This window comes from Bombus bifarius, unplaced genomic scaffold (genome assembly GCF_011952205.1).
Source record: "Bombus bifarius isolate JDL3187 unplaced genomic scaffold, Bbif_JDL3187 scf7180000009243, whole genome shotgun sequence".
NCBI lineage: Eukaryota > Metazoa > Arthropoda > Insecta > Hymenoptera > Apidae > Bombus > Bombus bifarius.
The window spans coordinates 132659-146252 of NW_022884989.1; the positions used below are offsets into that span (position 1 = coordinate 132659).

A 13594-nucleotide genomic window follows, 5' to 3' on the forward strand; every position below is an offset into this window, starting at 1 on the left:
AGAGTTTATCACAACGACCGTTTTGTGTATTTTATTATATTTAATCATTTCGATATTGTTGAGGTTATTCGATGTGTAAACAGAGAAAACTCGTGGATAAATCGTAAGGCAGAAAATATATTTAAATAGAAGTGTAATTAAAAGTAAGAATACAATTTGAGCTGGTGCAGATCCGCACGCTAGCTGTGTTACCCAATAACTAAAAACCCCGTCAATGTCGCCTGTCTACTGTTTATGGTCTGTCTTCGTCGCAGTCTTTTGTCTACACGCTGTCGATGGCTTCGGTGCTTGAGAAAATTAAAAAGACCAGATGTAGAGTTTTCTTAAAAGTGGTGACCACTTCAACAGATATACAATGTCGTTTGTAAATGTACAGACACTTTACTCGATTTGTAACAACGGTGTCTTAATTTGATCAAAATGTAAAAATTAACAATGAATTGATAATTGGCAATTTGGTATTTTCTACGGTCGCGGCAACAGCATATCGGTTTAGAAGAATTTTTTGAATATAATTCAACATCTACTACTTAAAGAACCGGAAGATAAAAAGCTTATCGAGTAATAAAATTAATGAACACAACGGAACTTCAATTATATTTCTCCGTCAAATTCTTCCATCACATTCATCCAAATTAATTATACATTCACGTCGAACCATAATGGATCAATTTATCCCCTTTTTCAATTATTCGATTCCATCAAGAATAGTCGCTTATATCTCCTTAACAGAGTTTACCGACAGAAATCCCCGCATTAAAATCACACGCAGAGATCTAAGCCCATCCATCGCGTCGAACCGGACGAAATGCAGGGGTTTCGCAGTCCGCTCTTCTGCCTGTGGTGGTTTTATTCATCGGCACACCTTCCGCCTGCAGGTTCGTTGATGTCGGTGGGAAATGTAAGATAAGTGTAGACACGTTACAGGGAGCCGCCTTATTCGCTAGGATTTATACCGACGTGCGATCGCATAAAACTCAATTACCAGATTTACTCGCCGGTTTCACTCGCCAGTTTCACTCGCCGGTTTTAGTCGCGTAGCTTCCACCCTCGCCGTTCTGCTAACCCGTTGAAAAATTATGCGTCGCTGTTTACCAAACTTCCCAGGTCCTACGAATGCACCGTCACGCGTGGCCCTAATGCGTGGCCTCCGTACGAACGCATTCATACGGGAAACTCTGACGAGGGAGGGTCGCGCCATTTCGAAAAAGAAAGAAAAAAATACATTTTCTGCTTCAACTTGAGTACATGGTCGTAGATCAACCAAATGGAGCTTTGCTACGGTTAAACGCAAGTTTTTCAGGCGCATGCTACAAATTTCTAGCTTGGATTTGAATTATTACGTGGGCTTGCGTGGTTTGTGAGATGAGATGAGGTTTCTGTGAGGTCGGATTATGGGATATTTTTTTGGAATACGGTATAGAAGATGGGGGATATTGAACTTTACGTCTGATTGAAAGTAAACGATACTTAGATTTTTTGGAGTAGCACGGCCGACATGTTGCTACGTATTTCTTCTTTTTATCGCGTCAAAGATCCATTTTCAAAGCTCGCAACGTGAAACGATCATATGTTATCGTGGATATCGTTATTTTTATCTTCGTTTAAACGAACTTGTGAACCGACAGAAACATAATCCTCTAAACGCGGATAATGTCTTTATCCCCTCGTTAAATTTAGTCACCCGAATTCTAGGAACACAGGAATCGAATAAAGTGTGTCGAGTGGTAGCGTGGCATGTCATGATCGTAATGGACCGCGGTGGAAATGGTGGCCTCCGTCGATGCTGAACCGTGAAATTAACCCAAACACATTTCCCCAAGGCACACGCGATGTAAAACAACCCACGTTCGATCCTATTTCCTTTATATATCATCTGCGACAGACACGAGTGCTATAAAATTGCGATTTCCTGTCAAGGGCTATCGAACAACCCATAAACCTAAGATTGTTTCTTTGAAGATCGTTATCTTAGAAAGTCTTGCTTTTGATTTTGTTTTTTATAAAATCTGATTTTTATATTATCTTCTAAAGCAGGGCACCGTTGACGATAGATATAGATTGTCGATAATCGATCGTTTTAAATGATAGATATTTCGAGGCTTAAATTTAAAGAACGTTGATTTAATGGTTTTGATATAAAATTGATGGAAGTAGTCGTAAAACATTTCAATTTATACTCGAAGGTCGCGATTTTTTAAAAGTAAAACTCTGTTGCTCTCTCTGTACTTTTATATTTATACTTTATGGTTCTTTGAAGATTGAGTTCCAAGCTTGGCTAAGAGAAGTCGCATGTTATAAACCTGTTGAACTTTAGCAGCACTGCTTTCGTTCTTCGATGATTTAGAATACAAACTACGGCGTGTTTCATGACTATAAAATCACTCAAAGATTTTCGATTCTTATATGTTGTGGTCAATGCGATAAGGAACCAAGTGTTCCGTATCTGAGCTGTTGTTATTTCTATACTCAGAGATAGGATCACAATAGTCATTATTTTATTCTTGTGATAAATCTATCACACCGTTCTAAGCCGGAAAACCTTTATTGCACTTTCTTGGATAAGGATAAAAAACAAAAGAACATCTTAAATCTATCGATTGATATCTAGGACTATCTTCTAGTTACTATTTCTTATAACTAACACATATGGATGACGAGCACGAATTCACGTTGTCATTTTCAATATGAGATTTATAGATATTGAGAAATAATTTATCATGTTCTTCTCCAGAAAGAGAAAAACTATATTCCCTGGATAGAAGAGAGGCGGAAGTTTATTCTAGTTTCATAGCTATAGAATCAGCATAACAAAATAGTTTATTATTCAAATATTGAGCTCGGCATACGATAAAAGCAAATTTGTTTAAGGGTAGCTTAGTATTACGTGGCTCCACTTTCAAATAAGTTCATCTACCCGATTTTCCATCGATCTAATGAGATTTTCACGCGTTGTTTCTACATTCCCGTACAAAAGTCTCAGAGTATCTTCTATTTTTTCTATTTTTTGTATATTTGGCGTAGATTATGAATTTTCAATTGTACGCATTTTTTATTAGAAGTATTGATATATTAATAGCCTAAATTTCCCTTATCGTATAAAGCATTAAGTTAAATGAATTTTTATAACACAATCCATCGATAGCCTTCTCTAACGTTACGACAATTGTAGTAAATGTCCTGAGACTTTAAAGCTGGAATATCGGGTCTGTGTTAAGAAGTGCAATTTTTAGTTTCGTAGCTATGAGATGCAGTGTATACTGAAACTAGATACACAGATTATAATAACTAAATAATAAATAATATATTATAATAAAAGAACTATAATAAACTATAATAAAAGAATATATAAAAGGAAGATTATAGCTTTCATTTTCATTTCCTTTTTCTTTCATTTTTCCTTCTTCTGAAATATATTTCTTTTGCGCTTAATTACCTTCGTCATCAGCTGTAATTTCTTGAAAATTAGTCGCATCGGCTGCACTTGCTCTGCAAATTCTTAATACTTGGGAGCAAAAGCGTAACAACGGGGAATTTCCTTCGTTTCGTCATCCGCATCCTTTCCCTTTAGACTAGAAATAATTTCGCCATGTTCCGCTTGATGATGTTACGCGCATCTCGTGCACACAGCCAACTAGTATACGCGCAAATACTTGTAAATAATCAGGATATTCGGTATTCCGTGAGCACGTGTGCTCGTGTGTGTGCGCGAAGGTTAATGATTAGTGCGAGAACACAAACCGCTTCGGCATTCTGTATTCCTCTTCGTAATGCAGAGATCCGGAGAGGAACAAGCAAAACCGAATGGGGTATGCCCTTAGTGGCCGTGCGAAAGAACGATTACCAGTTACGGAAATTGTGTAAATTTACATTAATACAGTGGCTGAATATCGTTTGAATATACTGCCACATGAAGCACACGCTTGTGGAAGTATGTGTTGAATTCCTTGAATAATTCCGTTTGCTTTTCAAAAGTTTTAGTGGCTTGTTCCAACCGCAATTTCGAATATTCAAAGCTTTGTTGGTTACGTTACGTGAGCGGGTAGGAATGAATAATTTGTTTGTTTGTAGAAAGGAAGGAAAATTCTTTTGTGAATCGTGCATGTTCGCAGTTAGGATATTGATAAATGTAAATATTTATCGTTTAAATAAAAATTCGAGATTCGTAGTAAATAGTTCACGAAATGATATATTTTTAACATTCTAAAAAATACCATGTTCGTATAATATTTTTATGCTATTTTGGACATTTTAATTGGTCTAAAAATGAACGAATTTTATTCGCGAGCTTCATTTCCCCTTTTTATACAATTTTCATATCTCTACTTTGCCCTTCTTTCTTTTTCTCTCTATCAATAGAATATACACATAAATCATATTAAATGCGAAAATTTCTAATACGATTTAATTTGGCCTTGCAAACAATAGTTAACAGCGTCATTTATTAGCCATCTATCGACAAATTATACTTTAATGTATCAATTCTGTACGATATTTGCTTTCTCCGGTTTGTCCAATTATACTTTTCCATATATTGATCGTTTTGAAAGAAAGATCTGACGTGTCGTCAAATTACGAAACGATCAATATATAGATAGTAATTGATTTGTTATGTTGCGTGTAATATTTGTGGGTTGGCGTTTTGCGTATGTCACTTTTTTTTTCGAAATGTTCTACGCAAAAGAAGAGAATTGTGCCGTTAACTCGTTACTACTAGATCAAGTCGAAACTTTCCTCGTCGTGTCATGTGAGTGTGGAATTATTTCAGACTCCGGTGACGCGGAAATGGGATTCTTCGATCAAAGCAAAGTGTCCAGTCTCGGTAATTAGGAAGATACGTCAACTCGTTATGTTGTTTAATGCAATCTGTGTTCTCTTGAAACTCGGTACAAACAGGTGCCCCATGAGTAGCTTGTGTTGCAAGAGCCAGAAATGTTTTACACCGTGGCCGCAAGAATGTGTCCCGCGGGAATGCTGTAAAGGGAATTAATTCTCGTCCACTGACTAATTAAGACGAATAATCGTGTGTAATGCTCATTATGTGGGTAATTCAGTTTTACTAATCAACGAAGCAAGTGCCTACACCAAGGTTGAGGTTCGGGCATAATTCACCTTGACCATTGTACGCCATTAATATTTCCAGTCTCATACTGTTCTTATGACCTCTAGTCATCAGACTTCTCTGATTAAAGTTCATAATGTACCTAGAAATTCTGCTGATAATTTACTAAATTTCGTTAAGCGAACACATCGTTTTAATGTAGCAATCAAATTTAGTTTAACTGTACGATTTGACTTAATTCTTTAAATTTAATTTTAGATAATTTATTAATTCAATGAAGGAAAATGGGGCTATCGAAGATCTCAGAAGAAGTTCACTCTTGAATTCCTTACCTCGGAAGTTTTACTTTTATCGAAACTTTCAAATATTTAACGTAACGGAAATATAATAACGAATAAATATATAATATCGATAAGCATTCCAGAATTTTCCAAGAATTTATATTTCAGATTTTCTGGAAGTTAAAGCAATAAAAAAAGTAGACTTCCTAAAATTATTCAATCGAATGATATTTAATCTTACTTTATTTAAGTTAATTAATTCTCATAGTTTATCTCATATCTCTCAATTGTTACCTATATTCTATAATTATATTAACGTTTGGCCCATAAATCGTTATCAGTTATTCGTAGAAAAATTTGTTAGCATTTATGGATGCGTCGATGAAGTTACATTTGGTTGATTGGACGATGACGTTTCGACGATGTCTCTCTGTTCTTACGATCAAAGTTGACGTGATTAATACAATTCTCATTTCGAAAACCATAGCACTATGTCATCCTGCCGCTGCGTACATATAATTATTCACTGGTTGTCTCCGAAACAGTGAACTGAAGATTAGACGCCGTCTATCAATTACTTTGGACGTCGTCAGAGGCGTTATTGGCGCGTTTCCGCTGTGCGGATCCTGCATTTCTCTACATTAATTACGACCATACCCACGTCGTGTGCGGTCTAATGAATCTCATTATATCATCCTTCTGGAGCCGTCTTCTTTTCATTATCTCTTTCGCGATTCGTTAAAATCTGTTTTGAAGAACTATTTGCATAGAACGATACTTTTCTTCGCGATGCATTATGCAACTTTTGAAATCTTTTGTAATTATGAATTATTAATTTCTAGCTTTTTAAAGATACTTTTCAAAAATACTGTTGAACGATGCAGTTCACAGTGTGATATGAGAAAAGTCTGTCGTCAATTGTTTCCTTGGACGAAACAGATTAGAACTTGAAGATGTGAAACGATACCTTCTGTATCGTCAGTTTGAATATGATTACGACCTAGATTTTCAGCTTATTGTTAGTTACAAACTAAATTTAATGCTATGGAACCCAGATTATATCTGAACTAATCATGATAATACTCTGTTCGAATAATCGAATAACTTTCTTTTTACCATTTATTGTAAACTATCTTATAAGTATTAATAAACACAACTAACTCGTGGCAGGTTTCCCAATTTCTATTCTTCATTTTCAATTGCTATTTTGCAAGAGATCAATCTCGAATTTTCCGTCGATCGGTGCACCGATATGATCGACCGTTTTATACTTGCAGTATTATTTATAATTTTGAACGCACTTTTAACCCTGTTATCACCTACGATCACAATTATTTTCAAAACACATCTCTCTCTCTAAAAAAAAAAAAAAAAAATATCTGACCAAACTTGCTAGACAAAGAAGTTAATTACCTTAAGACCTATACCGATCGATAGATTCGCATATGTATGTTACATTTGGTTATTGAAAATTACTTTGTATATGTATTACAATAGCACAATTTCGTATTGCTCGGTACGTTTGTACAGCTATAACTTTCGTACAATTACGAATCAAACGTCGAAACAGCTACAATATCATTTCCGTCTTGATAATCACAACGTGTCTACCAGCTTTACGTGCAGCTGTCACGTATGACTCGCCATTGTTACGTATGATTATTCACGAAGACGCATCTATACTGGAGAAGAGAAATGCCGGATCCCGTCTGTTAGGTCTGTCTGACCTGTCTCAGTTGGCGGACCGGGGGCGAGATTGCCAGCCGTGTTCTCTTCCTCCTTACTATTCCTGTTGCTGTAATGTCGGAAACACCGTGTTTCCCGTGGGAATGTCACTGTTCGAGCGATATCTACGGCACATTTTCTCAAACTTTCGCCGTGATTTCCACGCCACAATGCAAAAAACTTACGGAACGCACTAAGCGGAAGAAACTATGGGGCAATATAATTTTAGCTTTAGCCAGCCATTGTGTAGCTACGTTTCCATAGTATTTCTCTTGTGTATGGTGCATGCAGCAGGCGTAAAACTACTTTTTCAATTTCACGAAGAAGTTAAAAGCGCGCGAGAACACGAAGAGCAACGAATTGTTTCCGACAAATATCTTGGTAACGTTTATTTTACGTTCCAGTTTAAGAGCGCTGAATTTGTGCAACATTTAGGTAGATATTTGACGTGCTATTGAAACTGCTGATTTTATTATTTATATATTTTGGATATACGGTCGGTCAGTGTAAACAAGTATTTGTAGATCTATCTTCTATCAGCAGTGACGTATAAAGCATAACAAAAATTAGATCAACGTTAATTACAACGAATATATGGACTAAGCATTTGGAACTCTTACAGTTTATAGGTAACTGATTTTTTAATACTTTACATCAACAAGAAGTTTCAAAGCTGTGGGTGTCTTGTGATTATAATCCATTCTTTCCTAATATCTCTCCATAATTTCTTATTTCAGACATGTTTTAACGAAACGATCTATATAGTATCTAAATAGTCTAGAGTAAGGACAAGAAAGGATGTTCCATTTGAAGCGAAGTTTAGTTTTATTTTAACAAGCAATACCCAATGCAAAAACTGACTACGATATCTTCGTACGTCTTATTCCAACACTCGGCTCACAACTTCTGTCTTCCCAGATCAAAAAATGCTGACCCTCGACCCTCGCACCCTTTTCCCACTCCTTTACTCATTCAGCTTTGACGTCACCAAGGCATACACTCTTACTTACATTCTTTCTCTCTTTCTCTCTTCCCCAGCACTCTTACGATTCTTAGTTTATACCTTAAATTTACAACTTATACTATCCCAAGAAAACTCCAACTTAAATATGTGATAGACCAAGCGTACCAGGCATGTAAATATGAAACCGGAAATTTTCATACAGACCTGATATAGCCCTTTCTTTTCTTTTTTTATATTACATGTATTTATACTTTTGTGTCGTCTAAAATATTCGGCTTACCGTGAATCTAACTATCGACGGTTTGGATAACCCGACTGTCATGAACAGTCTTTGAGTAAAGGAAAACCATAAATTCGAATTTCGGTCCGGCAAACCGACCGAATTCGTTCTTTTTCGCATGCTTGCATACACGTTTCTATCGCATATGCTTTAATATATTTACGCGGAATATGTTTCTTCTTCTTTATTTTAAAATATACGATCCTAAAATTGGATTTCGGATGCGTGTAACGAGATATTCCATGTAACAATTCTAAATGAGCCCTGTGGTCTTCACGTATCACTTACGTTGAGGTTGACTGACAGAAGAACGAGTGGATGAATTTGTAACAGAAAAATACATTGAAATAAATAAAGGTATAAGTATAATGTATACCGATCCAGATCCTCGCTCTTACAGTGTTACAATACGATAGAAGCGATAGGGAGGACGTTCATATATTTACAGCAAAGGATATTACCAAAAAAGTTAACCTTGTAGCTTTAGCTAAAGGCTACAAGAAACAGCAATAGAAATCTACTTGTAGCTCCTTTGTTTCTCGACCTTGTAACCCAAAACATAATTTATATTCAATAATACACAGAATGGACCTCTCCTTATTTAGAATATTTTTTTGTTTCACTAAATTCACACAAAGGATATAACCTAGCAAACACGAAGATGGTACCCCTCTGGGGGTAGCCACCCACGTGATAATCAAACAGCCAAAAAATTCTACCAAATGTCCAAATCGGACAAATTGTGAATGTAAACAACTAAATAAAAAAAAAAAAAAAAAACTAAATTCTATTCTCTTCGTAACAGCGATCTCCAGGTCACGGATATGCAACAGTAAAGATGTAGAGTTTTTCTTGAAGTAATTAATTCAACAACTTACAAAGAATACAAATTTCGACATCGTACGTTCGTTACTTGTAAATAAAATTCTGTTTAAATTTACGACACCGTACAAAGTTGAGGTACTTGGATACAAATCACGTTTGTATTCAATATCATTCTATCCTTGATGCGCTTGTAAAATGTTGGAATATTTCTTTCAAAAGGACGCTTACGAAAATGTTTTATGACGGTGAGCCACAAAGATACTCGAAAACTTACAGCGACATTTTATGGATGTATTACATGTGTTATATGAAACATTTAAAAAATTTGTTGGCATTAAGTACGCAAGAGTTACAAGATTTTCATTGAAAAGGATACATTCAACCGTCGGTTATCCATTTGCTTTAATAAATCTCAATATTTAGAGGAGCTTTCTTTAGCATCTATTTGTTTGCTTAACGCGCTTGCTAAATACTAATTTTTTAAGTGTATAATAGTCCTAGCTAGTAGTGTATCTCACTAAAGCGTTAATGAAATTTCGCTAATAATCGAAATTTCACACGTGCATTATATTCGTCAGACTTTTCTATCACGAGTCCTCAGACTCTGGAACTCGATAAGTTTCAAATCTCCAAGAAAAGTTTCCGAAACTTATTTTCCGAAGCTCTGTCAATATCAACGACGACAAAATGTCAGAAACTTGTTACCTTTAAAGAATGATTTCTCTTTTCTGACTAGGTGTACGAGATGTACGTGGCCGGATACCAATTCAAGGTTCTCTCTCCAGTATTCACGGGTCACTGGGGTCTACAGACAAGAAAGACCAGACCAGCTTGGCGCGAACGACAGAACAGTGCCAACAGGAAGCACTTCGAGACGTTTAAGAAGGAAGTTTTCGCCCGTTACATGCGCGATCCTTTGAAGATGATGAAGAACCCTCACTGACGAAAAGTTCGTCGAAGGTTTCGCTAATTTATTAGCGAGATCTTGATCGCCGTCCTTTTTATTCGTCGCGCGGGGCTCTCACTGAACCAATCGGGACAACCTTCAGCGTCTCTGTCTCAAGGACGATGCTGGGCTCTAATTGCTCTACCTGACACGGTGCCATAAGGTTTAAGTTTTTAAACGGACGAGCAATTTCATCGACCGTGTCAACGATTCAATTAGGAACGTATCGATCGATTGCTGTATTTTTCACTGTAACCGAGATCAGATCGTTTTCTATATATTTTGTATCGTATCATGAACTTCGAACAATCAGTGAACTTGTATATCGAGATTTTAGTATTAAATACTGGAAGACGAACAGTTTGAAAAACGTCTGTCTGCGTTGCTGCGCGCAAACATCCGGTGGGGCACGTTTAATTCGAGGTCCTTTTGCATAATAATTTACCGATTAAGAATATTGATAAATTGACAGGTCACAAGTAGTAGATTATAGACTCGTGTTTGACAACTTTGCAATTTTACATCACGTAGAATAATCATACGGCGTGTAGTTTCTTAAATTTATTTGTACAGTTGAATTTCTTACATTACGAAAATTGTTACCGCCACAAGAGAGAGTTTAATTGTTCTGGTAACTTGTGACTTGTAAAATTTCACTAATAACTAGTTCAATCGTGCAAAGCGAGCCGAGAAATTGATCCATCCATTGTGTAGCGAGTCTCATGGCCTTTTTAACCTTTCACGGGCCTTGAAAAATGAAGAGATTTGTCGTCTTGAAAATGATGCTTTTACTTAATGTGTCGTTATTCGATCGTTATTCAAAGCGACCTTATCAACTATCTCGAACCTTCCTGCTATCCCGGGGAATTTCGCGTGTTCCTTGTACGTTAAAGGATCGCTTTAATAGCCCTTCATATTCCGTTGTCGTTATCGACAAAATAATCAATTACTGGGTGATCATCCGTATCCGACGTTTCCTGCTTGCAAAGAGTTCGATGTTCCCGTATGATTCCAGTCCATTAAACTTCGCGTTTGTGAATTTTCAAGTTATATACCAGCCGTTGTAACGTCGAAAATGGAAAGTGGTCTACCTTCGCCTGAATTTATTAAAATACGTGTGATCTTTTCGTTTAAATTGCAGCCTAACGACTTTTCTAAACCGTTAAAAATCTCCCTTTTCAGTTAAAACGACGATTAACGAGGCAGGATTAATATCGATCTCGAACTTATCCGATTCTGTGTTCTTAATACTTCTATACAGAAATCGGAGCTAACCCACAAACAGTCTTTGCCTCTGCAACGTTTCAAGCTATCAAAGTTCGATATACGTATCGTTCACGCGATATTTCACACGTTGGACAGAAATTCCCGCTTTGTATCGTGCGCATATGGTTGTTAAAGTCATAGCCCGAAAGCTTTCGTTTTCGAATAGTATTTTCCTCGTTCCCGTTTGATATCTTCGCTGGTCATTCCGGTAATATCCGTCCCGGTAAATCGGTGACATATCACGTGTATATAGATCGTCTCAAGCTGGAGAGAAATTGAGACCCGTGCTGTCTTTCTGTCGGCTCGAAGGAGAAACATTGGTACAGTCCGGTGTACAGGTCATACGTCAAGTTGTGTCGACAACTTCTAATCCTGCATATACAGCGGCTCACGAAAGTATTTAAATATTTAGCTAAAAAATTGCTATATACAGGATGGTTGGTAACTGGTGGTACAAGCGGAAAGGGGGTGATTCTAGGCGAAAAAAGAAGTCGAAAATATAGAATAAAAATTTAAAAATTTAAAAATTTAAAAATTTAAAAATTTAAAAATTTAAAAATTTAAAAATTTTAAAATTTAAAAATTTTAAAAATTAAAAAAATAACGTCAATCGAGACAACGATCTACAGTGAGATCCGTTACAACGAGACGTGATAAAGTGCACGCGTACCGAGCGAAAATTCAAAGTCGATTTTCTCGAAAACAAAGCCTCGAACGAAAAATTGTTATTCTATATTTTCGACTTCTTTTTTTCGCGTAGAATCACCCCCTTTCCGCTTGTACCACCAGTTACCAACCACCCTGTATATTGTATGTATTATACAAAACATTTTATGATTGCATTAACGCTCTAACGAGAATCTGATAATGTGCATAGAAATTGCAAGATATTTGTTACGTTAACAAATATTTATAATAAAAGATGAGTAGTCACACCTTAAATGCGTGACAAGTGTTAAATACGATCCCAATAAATATCGTGATTTATTGATATAGTAGATAATTGATAGTTTTCGATACTTTTGCGATCTCCGTGAAATACATATTTGCGCCAAACATCTTGCAGCTTCTGTGTAAATTATCAGATTTCTTTCAAACTTTATCGATATGATAAATTTGTGCTGACGAAATTTCAAAATATTTCGTATAACACACGTAATATATTGACGTAAAATCTTTCTACATGTACACTTTCCTGAGCCATTGTACATCGCACCGTATAAACGTCGTAGGTAAGGATAATAACGAAATGGTTTTGGGCCATGATCGATCGATTTTGCAACATACAATAGACCAGACTAAGACAATTGACACGATCGATGCTAGTCCAGGGCTTAAGGTGTTTGTCATAGGTATACGTCAGTGAGTTCCACGTAAACGAGCATCTGTTTGGGAACTTGTCGCGAAGAAGAATACTATTTATTATTAAGATCAAAGTATTTTCACTTTATTCAAGACACGTAATATGATTGATATTAATTATGTTACTTAATGCTACATATCGATACAACAATGTCCATTTTCTATTCACGGAATCACTTCAGTAGCGAAAGCACTTAGCAAACCTCACCAATGGAACCAAAACGCACTACCCTGTGACCAGAAAAATGCGAGGGAACGTCAGTTAAGGAACAAAGCATTTGGATGGAAGTAGATTCGAATTGTTCGAATACAACATCGAATTGCCATTTAAATTAAAAGAAAATAAGGATAAACGTAGCGTGTCTTAATCGCCGGTGAAAGATGCGAATGACAAACAGCTTAAACGAGTCGGTGTAACGATTGGATCGTGTTAATCGCGTTATCGAAAAGTATAAAGGATTGAAAAAAGGTGAAAGGAATGACAGAGAAACGTAACGAACGAAAGGAACACGAAGGATCCCTTAGGTGAACGTGAAATATTTGCAAGAACAGCGAAATTTACGTGTATGTTCGTTGTCGTTGCGAATATTTCGTATTTGTTTGTGTCGAAGAGAAGAATCCTTAAAGGGAGGAGAATGAGAATAAGGACGAAGGAAAAAGAAGAAGAAAGGAGTTGGCGTGTGGAGATGCAGGGTAGGGCAATCAAGTAGCCGTGATGAGCGTCGAGGGGTTGGTGGCGTACTTCTGGGTGCTTCCGGTTCATCGGTTCGTCCTAAACGAAACTAAGCTCGCTTGCTGCTTCCACTCACGGATTGCCAGAGTCATCAGAGACTGCCATGCGGGATCGCGGAATAAATATCTGCCGGTGAGTTTCGCGGCACGT

At 36.7% G+C, this 13594-nt stretch overlaps 1 protein-coding gene across 1 annotated transcript in view; it reads left to right on the forward strand.

Moving 5' to 3' along the window:
* LOC117214822 (beta-1,4-glucuronyltransferase 1) overlaps positions 1–10764 on the forward strand; it is a 33121-nt gene extending 22357 nt beyond the window's left edge. The window contains exon 4 of the mRNA XM_033461174.1: positions 9874–10764. Within this exon, the coding sequence (XP_033317065.1) occupies positions 9874–10080 (207 nt within the window). The 3' untranslated portion in view covers positions 10081–10764. The remainder of the gene's footprint in view (positions 1–9873) is intronic.
* Positions 10765–13594: the final 2830 nt, after the last annotated feature.